The sequence below is a fragment of the Podarcis muralis genome, chromosome 10, assembly GCF_964188315.1.
Source record: "Podarcis muralis chromosome 10, rPodMur119.hap1.1, whole genome shotgun sequence".
NCBI lineage: Eukaryota > Metazoa > Chordata > Lepidosauria > Squamata > Lacertidae > Podarcis > Podarcis muralis.
Genome location: NC_135664.1, coordinates 77,650,221 through 77,663,489, shown reverse-complemented (window position 1 = coordinate 77,663,489; position 13,269 = coordinate 77,650,221). Strand labels below are relative to the sequence as shown.

At 54.3% G+C, this 13,269-nt stretch overlaps 1 protein-coding gene across 2 annotated transcripts; it reads right to left on the bottom strand.

Annotated features, from left to right (window-relative positions):
- Positions 1 to 1,420: 1,420 nt before the first annotated feature.
- Positions 1,421 to 12,927, bottom strand: LOC114605338 (germ cell nuclear acidic protein). Of its 2 annotated transcripts, none has more exons than XM_028746488.2 (10): positions 12,398 to 12,927; positions 11,108 to 11,145; positions 9,989 to 10,049; positions 9,470 to 9,534; positions 8,317 to 8,760; positions 5,875 to 6,043; positions 5,390 to 5,531; positions 4,689 to 4,827; positions 3,609 to 3,813; positions 1,421 to 1,917 (listed from the first exon to the last, which is right to left on the bottom strand). In XM_028746488.2, the coding sequence occupies exons 1-10, from the start codon at positions 12,910 to 12,912 to the stop codon at positions 1,653 to 1,655; spliced, it is 2,043 nt and encodes a 680-aa protein (XP_028602321.2). In that variant the 5' UTR covers positions 12,913 to 12,927; the 3' UTR covers positions 1,421 to 1,652. The 2 variants fall into 2 exon arrangements, with proteins under 2 accessions (XP_028602321.2, XP_028602322.2); XM_028746489.2 differs by having other exon boundaries at positions 12,370 to 12,429.
- Positions 12,928 to 13,269: the final 342 nt, after the last annotated feature.

Below are 13,269 nucleotides of genomic sequence, written 5' to 3'. Positions count from 1 at the left end.
AAAGGCCTTCCCCTCAGCTGCTTGTTTTCTTTCTGAAGCAAAGACACCTTAGCTGCAAGTATGCGATTATCTTCCTACATAGATTGCCCCAAACAAGGAGCTACAAGCCGAGGGGTGAGATTCTGGCACTGCATCTCCACTGCATTGGGAGCCAGGATCCCCACATTCCACATCCCACCCTGAAGCCACAATAATAATAATAATAATTTATTATTTATACCCTGCCCATCTGGCTGGGCTTCCCCTGCCACTCTGGGCAGCTTCTAACCAAATATTAAAATACCGTAATACATCAAACATTAAAAGCTTCCCTAAACAGGGCTGCCTTCAGATGTCTTCTAAAAGTTTGGTAGTTATTGTTCTCTTTGACATCTGGTGGGAGAGCGTTCCACAGGATGGGTGCCACTACCAAGAAGGCCTTCTGCCTGGTTCCCTGTAATTTGGCTTCTTGCAGTGAGGGAACCACCAGAAGGCCCTCGGCGCTGGATCTCAGTGTCCAGGCAGAATGATGGGGGTGGAGACGCTCCTTCAGGTATACTGGGCTTTAAAGGTCAGCACCAACACTTTGAATTGTGCTTGGAAACATACTACAAGCCAATGTAGGTCTTTCAAGACCAGTGTTATGTGGTCTCGGCGGCCGCTCCATCACCAGTCTAGCTGCCGCATTCTGGATTACTTGTAGTTTCCGGGTCACCTTCAAAGGTAGCCCCACGTAGAGCACATTGCAGTGGCCCAAGCAGGAGATAACTAGAGCATGCACTACTCTGGCAAGGCAGTCTGCGGGCAGGGAGGGTCTCAGCCTGCGTCCCAGATGGAGCTGGTAAACAGCTGACCTGGGCACAGAATTTGGACAGCTGTGAGTCCAAAATGACTCCTAGGCTGCGCACCTGGTCCTTCAGGGGCAGTTACCCCATTCAGGACCAGGGAGTCCTCCACAGCCGCCCGCCTCCTGTCCCCCCAAAACGGTACTTCTGTCTTGTCAGGATTCAGTCTCAAAGCCACCATATCACAAAGCACAGAGCCCCACTTCCCAGCCCAATCTCAGGTGGCAGCGTTTGTTTCTTGGCTGATTTAGGTAGCACTGGCCTGCTCCAGGCTTCTGTTCTCAAAGAAGCATGACCAAGTAAGAAAGTATTTCTCAGATGGGGTGGGTGACAGGGACATTGTGCTCATGTGGGGAGGGGCGTATGATGACCTACTGGCTAGAGCTTGCCTCCCTGGTCATGAAATGGCTTTTGCACCACAGGTGTGCCCCTGGCACCTATCACAGGAGTGGTCAGGTCCTCCAGACACGCCCCCACCCCGCGAGATGCAACCGGTGGCAGAAGGCCAGCTGTAGCAGGTGTGAGATCATCCATAGACTTCTAGCGATTCATCTGCGCTCAAAAGCGCAATTAGGAAGAAAACAATACTCAGGACACACAAATAGTTTGCTTTATTCATAACTCAATGTGTTACCAAACTGATTTAATCGCCTGGGCAAATGAGACCAGACACGCAAGGATTGTAAAAAACATTTGGAGTGGGGGGAGAAGGGAAGAAAAGACTCTGCAGTTCCTGGGGAGGTGGCCCCAGCACCACCTGGTTGCTTCTTGGGAGCAAAGAATCACAGACGTACAGCAAGGGATCTGGAGCTGCTGCCCAAGCCTTTGCTAGTGTGGGAGAGTCGCTTGTGGGGTGAGAGAAACTTGGGCAGCAAAATCTGCACTGAGTTTCTTCATGATGTCTCCGTGGCTCAGCCCCTTCTGCGAGTGCTTAGCAGAGCCGTAGTTTTCTTTCACAAACTTTGCAAACGGCGTGAGCGGTGCTTTCGCTGGTGTGCCATCCTTGCGCGTGGGCTGGCACAGCACAAACTGCCCCTTGCAAAGGGCACAGACAAAGCGCTGGGTGTCCAGAGACTTGGAGTGGCGCCCGATCCTGGAAACAAAAACACAGGAGGCGCCTGAGGGAGCAGCAGACGGGCGGGCGCAGGAGGCAGCCGTAAGCAACACCCACTAACTGGCAGCCGGATTCAGCAAGAGGCCACAGGGCCAGCACTCCTGATGCCCAACCGGAAGCCCACCCATACACATGAAAAGATCCTGCAGATCAGAGCCCAAAGCAGGCACACAATAAGCCCATCTAGACACATTCAGTGGTTGGTTAACAGAAGCCCTTCTTGAAAGAGCAACGCCAACTATTCCCCTGGAGCCATGAGCTGTGAGCAGGCCTGGCTAGTTTCTCTGGCCCCAAAGAGGGAGCGAATTCCAAACTGGTCCCTGGACCAGTTGCCCCCCAGCTGTGTCCAAGACAGCAGGACTCAGCAGGCTGCTTTCAACCTTGAGGCCGAGAATCTCCCCGGTGATTCCCAGGAAGGCAAATTCTGCAGCCACCATGACATGGGCTTCTCTCCTGTCCTCCTGCAGGACCCCCTGATGATGTTACTCCTCCTGCAGAGTGTTAGGGAGACCGTCATCCGGGCCAAGCTCTGGCACTGGGTTTATATGAGCGATGGAGAAGGCAGCGGGAAGAGAGGAAGAGGACTTTGGGGGTTCTGGCCCCCCTTTTATTTCGCTACAATGACTCCCACCCTGGGAGGTGCCCATGCCCTCCTCACTGGGCGCTTTAGCCTGGCACTTAAGGCAGAGTCTTTAAGTTAGGCATCTGGTGAGGATGGGCTTTGGTTCACCTTGTACTGAACGTCAGATGAGCCTGCGGGATCTGGCCAAAGGGGCGCATCCTGTTCTCCTCAGTGGCCAACCAGGGGCCCCCCAGGTCCCAGAAGCCGGACCTGAGCACAGCAGCAGCAGCAGCTAATCTCCCCACTTGTGATTCCCAACAGAGTATTTACTGCCTCCGACAGGGGAGGGAGAACACAGCTTTTAGTCTCCATGTATTCGACTTATCCTCCTTTGAAGCCACCCAAGGTAGTGGCTGCCATTACTTCTTGTGGGAATGAGTTCCACAAACTATGTGCCATGTGAAGAAATACTTTCTTTTGCCTGTCCTGAATCTTCCCATGTCCTTGGATGTCCACGGGTTCTGGAGCTATGAGAGGGAGAAGAGCTTTCCCCTCTCCACTTTCTGCTGCGTGGGGGCTTCCCTGGGGGGCATCTGGGCTGGCTTCTGTGGGATGAGGAGGGTGGCCTAGAAGGGCCCCCTTGGCCTGACCCAGCAGCCACAGGGCTCTCCTTCAGCTCTCAAGCCCTCGCTCCCCTTGATCCTCACCACGGAGACCAAGCTGATAAAGAGCTCAAGGGCTGAGCAGGGCAGAGCTCAAGAGTGAAGAAGGCTCTTCCTGGGGGCCAGGAGGCAGCCCCACACTCCCCTCACAGGGCACTGACTGCAAAATCCAATATATCTGGATAGCTTCCAAACTTCATTCCAAAAGCTGAAGGGGGCAGGATGGGTGGGGTCTGATCACCTTCTGTGGGGTTAGCCCACAAAACCATGAGGGCTTACAGGATCAGGGCCCTGGAAAGCTGGAGATTCTTAGAGTCACTAGCAGATGCAGAGACTCTCTTCGAACAGGATATGGGTCTCACTCAGGACTAGCTACAATAGCTGAGCCGGGATCGCACACCGGGGCTCAAATGCCTCACCAGGAACAGGCCCTGATCCTCACTCACGTGTTTTTGCACCGGCAGCACTCGTAGGTGAACTTGTACTTGATCTCATAGTTGTGGCATCGCGACACCACTGGGAGCTCTGGGTGGACCACAGCCGACTTCTTTGCATATAAGCGCCAAAACCGGCCGTGGCCGTCTCGGACCCCGTGGATCAGCCAGGCAGCTGCGTGGCACAGTTCGTGGATCAGAGTGTCCCGGAGTCGATCTGCGCAAGACAGGAGAGGCATGGAGCGAGGAGACACGATTCCAGTTGATGCGCAGGCGCACATGCACCAGGCTCACCACCAGGGCTGGGCCATCTCTGGCTTTCCAAATCACAAGATATCCCCAGCTAAACTGCAATATAGTGACATATCACAGCGCCTGAAATAAGGATGGAGCTATGGAGAGGCATTGGCTGGCTTCACAGTTTCCCCCGCATTTTTGCATAACACACAGAGACGATTTGCGATATATAGTCAGATCAAGAATTATGAAACCAATATCACAAAATGGACTTCAAACCGGTTTTGGATGATATATCAATATATCGCCTATCCCCACTCACCAGCTTCCCACACCTTGAGTGACCCTTTTTCCCTTGCACTTCCTTGAACAAGCCTATCCAGGAGACCAGAGAACCAGCAGGGCAAGGGAAGACAGGCTGCACCTGCCACGCTTGGTCAAGGCCTGTCAATACATTGTGACCCCTGGGGTCTTGATTGACAGCATGGCATTCACGCTAGAGTTTACAAAGAGGAATGCTTGGGATAATGTCCCAAGCCAGTAATCAAGACACGTCTTCTACTATGGTGGGGAGCAGGATGTGACCTGGGATAAGGCCCCACCCTTACTGAGATCAAGCAAATCTGAGCCTGATCAGTGCCTGGATGGGTGACAGCCTGGGAGCCACATAGACCCCCCCCCCTTGAGCTCCAGGGTGGAAGAAAGGTGGGATTTGGATGCAAGGAAATAAAAAGAATACCACTACTCTCCCCTCTACTTCTTCAACCTCAAAGCTCCTTTCTGAATCTGTGCGATGCCATCCAAACGCAGCATTAGCCTCAGGACCCCAGGAAGACCCCTCCCCCCCCCACTTGCCTGCAGAGTCACAGACTTTCTCTGACAGCATTATCCGGGCATAGCGCTGCCCCTCAGGGCCCTTCAGCTGGCCACTCACACAGCACCCGGCAGTTTTCCGCATCTTTTTGTTCCAGACAATCTCCATATTCTCTGGCAACTGAAAGGACAAGGGGGAGAAGCAGCTTAGCTCCTACCCGGCCCTGGAGCCACACTCCTGACTTCTGAGCTGAGGGCCAGGCTGGCCAGAGACAAGGGGAGCCCGGCCGGCTGGCCTTTCACAACACTCCCTGTGCTCTTTCGTTTCACTGACTCCCCAGGGCAGGCGTGCGCTAAGCCCTCTTTGTGCAGCTTGGCTCTGCGGAGGAGCAGAGACCAGACAATCTTCCTCTCGGTCTTCTCTTTGGTTTCAAAGTAGGGAGCCTGTAGAGCCCAGCATTACTGGACTGTAGAGCCCAGCATTGCTTTTGCACAGCCCCCACTCAGTCGCGTGACTCTTTACTTCAGCTTTGCTGATGCAGGAATCCAGGCAAGAGTCCAGAGGCAGCTCATATAGCAGGCAAGGAACCTCTCGCTGCTGCCCTCCTGCCCCCTTTCCCAAACCCTCTCAAGAGGCCACAGGATCCATAGGAGGAGAGACAAGGGGTCAGCAGCCACGAGCAGAACCCAGACCCAGCAGCCCATCTGCTTGGAGCAGAAACAACCCCATTCCAGCTCTGTACCTTTTGCTCAAACACGGAACGGTTGTAGAAATCATAGAGGTTCTGGGCCAGCTCCCCCTTCCTTCTCCGGAAATGCTTAGAGTGCTGGGATTCTGGGTCGGACAGCTCTTGCAAGAAGCAGCCCTGCACCTGGCAGGAACTCCTGAGGAGGCAAAGACCCATGAGAGGGAAGGAAAGGGCAGCCCAGGCTCCCTCTATGAGACTCGCCAGGGACTAGTCCAGAGGTTGCCAACCTTTCTGAGTCCAGGGCTGCCTTGAGCAACCACATTTTTCTGCAGCTCCTGTATGGAAGCCACTGACACTGGGGTCCGGATCCAGAACGTGCATCCCAGTCTGCAGGCTGCGAATGGAAGGCAGAGGGCATGCCCTCAGGGAGGAGGTGCTGGGCTTGCTGGTTCTTCCAGGCTCGCCACTTCAGGCCTGGGCCAGCTGCTTTGCCAGAGTCCAAAGCTGGGAACAGAGGCATGAGCAAAAGAGGAGCTCACCTCATCTGCGTCTGGTGGGACGGGGTGATGTCACCGAGCACCTTGCTCTTCGGAGCTCGCACAGAGATCGGCGTGGCCGGAAGAGGCGATCTGGGCCGCGTGGGAAGGGCGCTCTCGCTCTTCACAGCCGGGCGGGCGCTTCCAAGGGGAGGCGGGACGTTTCTTCTCTCTACCAATCACAAGCCAAAGGTTCAGCACAGGCAGACAAGGCCCCAAGTGGAAGCCAGGGCAAAGCACATGGCCAAACAGCTTCACAAGCCCTTTCTGCTCCCCAATCAAGTGTCTGGCAGCGTAAAACATCTGCAGGGCCCAAGCAAAGGCCCACCTGGCCCAGCTACCCCGTCCCAAGTGCCTGCTCCTCGTGCAGAACAATTCCGAGCCCTTCTTTGCTGCTCACTTCTGACACCCGCGATCCAGGCAGGCCGGCTTCTCCTCTGGCAGGTTCCGCTCAGCCCTCGTGAGCAAGATCTGCCTCGACAGGCCTGGCTGGGCTCCCTAAGCTTGGCTTAGCCCCCTCTAGCGCTAGCTGAGCCCATGGCCACCCCCATATCCCGCAAGAGGGTCAGCGAACACCTGGTGCAAAGCAGAAGCAGCACTTCTGCCTGCCCTGAACCCTTCAGGTGACCCAGAGGACTTGCACCCTTACGGGAGGCGGAGGAAGACAACTCTCCTGGACACTCAGCCCAGCCACGTCCCCCGTGGGGTGTGAAACACAGAGCTGTCAAATACAACATTCCTAGAGTGGAAATAAAAAGGGGGTTCTGAACCAGCCAGTCGGAACTTCCTGTTTCCTCCTGGGCTGGGACCGACTTCCTCTACATGTGACCAGAGGTGGGCGCGACCTCACCTGTGCAGGTTACAAAAGAGCACAGGGGAGGCAGCCATCTCTCTCTCTGACTCCATTCCTCAAAGAAGCAACATCTCCTTAGCCTGAGATGCTTCCAGCCAAGAGAGTACAAAGGAACTTTCTCCTTATGGGATAGATTCCAGGTGTATATATTTTGTAACTTAAGTCTGCCTTCTGGGATCCATTTGCGAACAAGATGTGTGAGTAAACTATTTTTTACTTTTATATAAGACTATGTTGTGTCTACTCTTTTAAGAGGGAATAAAAGGGGCTTTACCAGGAAACTTATACAAGCCTGGCAAACCTATCCGCTGTAAAAGTTTAAAAGGGGAATGTTACTTTGCTAAATTATAGAACTTGTTAACACAAGTTGGGAAGGACATTATTAAACAATATATCCTCTCCTGTCTCTCTGAACATTCCCACATCCCCCACACGGCGCTTTATCAGGGCCCTCTGGCAAACCCCAACCTCTTCTGACCCGTCACCAGTCCAATGAACAGCAGCCAGTTCCCTGTTTCCACACACTTCTGAAGCCAATGGTCCTCAGGACCAGGACTGGGCTAACATTACCTAAAATGAGGATATTTCTAATGATACGACAGTGTGAAGAGGACTGGGGGTGAGGGGAATAGTCCTGCAGATTGTTTTCAAGCTCAGGGAGAATGTACTCATGGAGGACACTTATTCACGGCTCCTGTACGGAGAGCCTCGCAGGCAAAGAGATGTGCAACCCGCCACCTGTGGACACCTGCCCCAAGCAGCAGGGGATCCAGCCCGAGATGGTTTCTCAGTTACCTTGGCGGGGGGGGGGGGGAGTCCAGTCTAGCTGGCTCTCGCTCTTCTCCCTCATACAGAAAGCTCCCTTTCCCCTCAAGCTCCCACTTTCCCCAAGGCAAATAAGGTCCTACAGCTGCAGTTTCAGGAAATCTCCCCCTTTGCCCTGCACCCCCCCAAAGGTGTTAAGTGGGTGCTGAGGACCCAGCCTGCCTTCACTCTCCTTCCCGAGAAAGAATGAGGGTCCCCAGCCTTTCCTCTTTTGAAAAATAACATTACGTCTGCACAAAACACTTCCCCACTTTCTTTCCACCAACCAAGGTAAAACTGAAGGTAAAGGGACCCCTGACTATTAGGCCCAATCGTGACCGACTCTGGGGTTGCGGCACTCATCTCGCTTTACTGGCCAAGGGAGCCGGCGTGCAGCTTCCGGCTCATGTGGCCAGCATGACTAAGCCGCTTCTGGAGAACCAGAGCAGAGCACAGAAACACCGTTTACCTTCCCGCCGGAGAGGTACCTATGTATCTACTTGCACTCTGACGTGCTTTCGAACTGCTAGGTGGGCAGGAGCAGGGACCGAGCAACAGGAGCTCACCCCGTCATGGGGATTCGAACCGCCGACCTTCTGATCGGCAAGCCCTAGGCTCTGTGGTTTAACCCACAAAGCCACCCGCATTCCTCCCCCAACCAAACTGAGGACCAAAGCTACAGCGATCTCTGAATGGTGGCCACGGGGTTTGAGGGAGGGAGGACCCTGGAAGCCCCCTCCTCCTACCCCCCGGGCCCCTCCTGAGGGGGGAGCAGAGCTGCCTCTTACCAGTGGCTCCCTTGGGGTCTGCCGCCGCCGCCTTCCTTGCAGAAAGGACCATCTTCTGCTTCAGGCGCACCAGGAGGCTGTCCATCTCCTCCTCGTCGGAGGAGGTGTCGGATCCCAGCGCAGCGCTTGCTCTTGTCTCCTGGCTCTGGGCGGTGCCTCCAGACTGATCCGTGCAGCAACTCCTTTCCCCCTCGCGCAAGGGAGAGTCGGGGCTGCCCCTGCGAGCGACAGGGCGTTGCAAGCTCCTCCAGGTCCACTTTGAGGCCTGACACGCTCGTCTGGGCTGCTGGGGGTTCCCTGGGGTGCCTTTGGCAAAGACGGAGTCGTCGTCGTCATCATCGCTGTCAGTCTCACTGAACACAAGGCGAGGCAGAAACGAGGCAGAGGGAGCAGCTTCCTTTCCAGGCGCCCCAGGCTCCTCTTGCGCCTGAGCAGACCTCGGCCCTGCAAGTCAGCAAAGAACATTTCACAGGCGCTTCTTGGGAGCCAAACTGAGCAGATCAATCACTGCATTTAGAGACCATGAGAGTGCACCAACTCAGCTCTGAAGGCTCTTGGGCTGGGGTGTTGCTTGGGCCTTTTAGTTTGGGCAGGCGGTTATGGCTGCTTTTGGGGGGGGGGATCCTTATTTTAGATTTGGTTGTGATTTATGTGGAAACTGTTCAGTTTGGTTTTGTATTTTGTAAGGTTCTACGTATCGTTTATGGCTACTTTTGTTGTGTTGGAGTCATATACTTTTTTATGTTGTAAGCTGCCTTGAGCATGGTTTGAACTGTGGAAGGGTGGCATGCAAATAAAATCACAGCAAGGTGAGTGCCCCCAACCATCTCATATCGCCCCGACATGGGGCCCAAATTCCTGCACTCCTGTGGGGTGAAAGGAGGCCACCAACTGCTCCCCAGGTTCAGAGCTCCGCAGGGTCCCCAGGGAGGGAGCAGGTTTCTTGCGTGGGCCGCATCAGCCCAGCTGAGATGGCAAAACGCAGCCGGGGGGGGGGGGAGAAAACAGGCATTTTGAAGTGGGAACCCCCCCACCCCACCCCACCCAGATGCTACTCTGCTCCCTGGACAAACACATGGATGGCCTGCCTTGGACCAGGACAGCTCACCCGGCCTCCTCCGGCTGGCAGCTGGGTCTTTCCATGATCACTTGCCTTTTTTGCCAGATCCATATTTGCTTGTGAGGTACGTGAAGAAATCATCCTTGGAATCATCCAGTCTGGGACACAAGAGACAAAGGGAGCAGCGTCAGAAGGCAAAGAAGGGTGCAGAACAAGTCTTTGGTCTTGCTTGTGAAATATACAGTAAGCCCACAACTTACACAAGGGTTGCATTCCAGGATCATGCCTGAAGACAACATCTTGTATAGTCCAAACAGATACTGGGCTCAGTGGTGGGTGGGGTTGCCAAAGTCTTTTTTCCCGGATGCCCACCTCCTCTCTATTTACCTACCTACCTACCTACCTTATTTATTTATTTATGCATGCCAAGGGCATGAATCTGAACACACACAAATTAAAGGTGTGTAAGTTGTGGGCTTATGTAATTCAAATTCCAATTATGTAATTCACATGCCAAGTCAGAACTCTACTCACTTTAAGGCAGCTGAAACAATTTCCAATTCTCCGTTTGAAAAACCCCACCCCAGCCCTCCCCCCTTGGGCAGAACCCACCTGCTCTGTGTCCTTGGAACGCAGCATGTTGCAGGTCTGGGGGTCTTCATTCTAGATAAAACTAAGTCAAAACCATGAAAGGGGGAGAAATGTCACTTTTTTGTTTCCTGAAATCTGTTCTTCTAAAGCCCACAAAGGTGGCAGCTTCAAAAACTAGCCAGCGTTGAAATGAAACGAGGGATGAAGGAACAGGGTCCACATTCAAGGGGCTCAGATGCCAGCATGAAGCTGATCCCAGCAGAAAGACCTCAAAGGAGACGCTGGCTCTGGGGCCCCCAGGAGGACCCACCAGAGACGAGTCACAGGTTAAACTGTCAGGCTCACTCGCCTTTACAGACGGGCTCCTCCTCCTCCCATCCACTGACCCAAAATTAGTCAGAAGCAGGTGGCAGGTTGCTGCTGAGCCCCCCCCCCCCCCGATGCTACACACAGAGCCTGCCCTCCTGAGGTGCTGGGGTGGCATCCCACCAAGTCCTACTCAGAGGTTGTGCTGCGTTTCAATGTTAGGTGGCATCTATATGCAGGTGGCATCTGTTACGGAGCTCAAGGGAAAGGGAATCTGCCTGCCTGGCAAAGGGCTTCACCCCAGTAGCTGCAGAACAGGAGAGAAGAAACCTTTGGCCAAGAGACTCAGGTCCATGGCAGAAAGAGGACCGACTGTCAAGGGAAGAAATGCTTTTCGGTGGGTGAGAAGAGATGCTGACAGTGCAGCAGTCTGAAGAAAACACAAGCCTCCCTGCACCCCAATAAAGCTGGGGACCAGGTTAACCCCAAAGGCAACAGAAGAACCAATTTTAGTTGAGAGCAAAAGTGTAATGGAAAGGGAACCTATCAGTACATAGGAAAAGGTTTCTGGGTTGGTGCAACCCGGAGAAAGAGGGTAACTCCTTCCCCAGGCTTCACTTCTCTGAAGTCTCTCAGCCCCACTCACCTCACAGAGTGTTTGTTGTGGGGAAGAAGGGAAAGGAGATTGTGAGCCGCTTTCCTTCGGGTAGTGATAAAGTGGGATATCAAATCCAAACTCTTCTTCTTCTTCTTCTACACAAGTAGCTTTTTCTGAGGGGGGTTTTGTGCTATAACTTATCTTTAGACCCACTGAGGAAATTAGCTTTTACTTACAGTTTTCAAACTCGTCATCGCTGCCTGAACTCGTGGAGCTGAAAAGCAGACAACAGTAAAAGGAAAGTGGCTAGCCATTGCACAGCCATATTCTAAATGCACAGAAAGAAGCTTTGATCAAAAGTCTTCACTGCAGTGGCATATGGCAGGGAGCACACAATGTTCTGACATTTCCAATTTAGGATGGGAGACTGGCTGCTTTTCAATGGGTTCGCTATGAAGTGCTCTGGTGGATGACTCTCTCCTCAGCACTGGGAGCGAGTCTCTCAAGAGCCTGCAGGTTCAGTGCGGCCTCAGAACTCAATGCCGCTGCCCGTCTGTGTTGGAAGTCAAAAGGCTGTTTGAATTTACAGCCAGGTGAAGGAAACACTAAGCGTGGAAACTGTTAAACTCTGGAACTCCCTGCCACAGGAGGCAGTGATGGCCACCAGACTAGATGGCTTTAAAAGAGGATTGGACAAATTCATGGAGCAGGAGAGGGCTATCGATGGCTATGAGCCACAATGATGATGCTCTGCCTCCATTGTTGGAGCAGCGATGCTTCCGAATACCAGTTGCTGGGAATCACCAATGGGGAGAGGGCTCTTGGGTTCTGCCCAGGGGCTTCCACCATTGGGGCATCTGGGGGGCCACTGGCAGAAGAGGGGGGCTAAACCAGGTGGACCCTTTGGCCTGGAGTAGCAGCTCTTCTCGTGTTCCAGGTGTTCATCTTCAACACGGAAAGGCAAGAGTAAGAGTGAAATTACTCCAGGGTTGTTTCCAGGGTTGGCAACCATGTTTTATTCACAATTCCAGTTCTCTTCAGAAGAGCATCTATATATGTCTTCATGCCACTGAGCACTATTTACTTAAAAGATTTAAAGGCGTCAAAAAGGGGTTAAAACACATAGATGTCGTTATATTTCAATTTCTTTTTCTACTTTTTATTGGGTTGTTGCAACATACCATACACACATAAAATAAGACACCCCAGCCTAACGCAGACAATGGAATTTGGGCCATATCTCCAAAAGAACATTCAAATAACATAATAAATGTGATATATATTTTTTTAGTTAATCTGTGCTATGAATGTGCTTAATCCTTTCAATGCTGTTGGTTACTTGCTTCTAACGCCTTCTCTTGATTAGTTTAGCATTTCTCCTGAGCCACGAAGAGGCGTGTCTCCCCCCCCCCCCCCCATATTTCTATTCTGCCGAAGGGGCCGACCTCTCCCGCTGTCTACCCGGAGGAACCCGCCCCGCTTGAAAGGGGCCCCTGACCGGGCCTCGCCCTCCGGGGGCTACTTACGCCGCGCTCCTCCTCGGCCGGCGGGCTTCTTCGGCCGAGACCCCTCGCCGCTGCGCCATCGGGCCGAGCGGGAAGCCGGGCGAGAGAGACCGAGGCCAGGGAGGCCGGGTCTTCCAGGGAAGGCAGCGCTGGCTCTCCGCGCCCGGCTCCGGGGGAGCAGCCGGGGAAGAGCGGGCGGCGGGACGACGGGGGAAGGAAGGCAGCCTCGTGCGCGTCGCTCTCGCCGCCGCCGCTTTGAATTTCCCGCCGGGGCGCGCGGGGATGACGCACTTCCGGAGTCTCGCCCGAAGCCCCGTCGCCCCACGGGCTCCTTCCGGTCCTCCCCGGCGGAGCCCGAGGAGTCGCTCCGGGGTCCGGGCGGAGGGGGCCGGGCGTCGTCCTCTTCCCCCGGGGGCGGCCCTGCGCTGCAGCTGGTGGCCCGCCGGCCCCGGGGAGCTCTGGCCTCGCCGGGGCGGGACTAGATGGCCCCTGGGGGTCCCCTCGGGGCGGCGCTTCTCCCTCGCTGCTCGGGGCATCCGCCTGGGAAGGGGGGCGAGCAGATGGGGGGCCCTTCCGGGAGGGGATCTCCAGAGAAAGTTCTCCCCCTTGCCCCCCGCCCAGAGCCTGCTCCCGGGGGGGGGGTTACGTCTAAGCTCAACAGGCTCTAGCTTAGGGCCCCCCTCTCCTGGGACCCCCCCCCCCCAAAAGGGGTGGAGAAACCGGGTGCACATTTCCAAAATATAAGATAAAAAACAAATGAAATCAAACTTACATACAGCAACAGTGTTTTGTGTTTTGTCAGCTCCTATGATGCAAGTCCTGGGCCCCGCCTGCTAGCCTGCTCCCTCAAATATCACTGCTTTGCTCTTTTCTATATATAGGGTAGGGACGTG

Excerpts from the sequence above, each read along its gene's own strand:
- LOC114605338 (XM_028746488.2), bottom strand. The coding sequence starts at position 12,912 with ATGCCCCGAGCAGCGAGGGAGAAGCGCCGCCCCGAGGGGACCCCCAGG. Across the intron at positions 5,532-5,874 it reads TCCCACCAGACGCAGATGAG|GAGTTCCTGCCAGGTGCAGG; the intron begins GTGAGCTCCTCT and ends TTGCCTCCTCAG. Across the intron at positions 1,918-3,608 it reads TGCTGCCGGTGCAAAAACAC|GATCGGGCGCCACTCCAAGT; the intron begins GTGAGTGAGGAT and ends TTTTGTTTCCAG.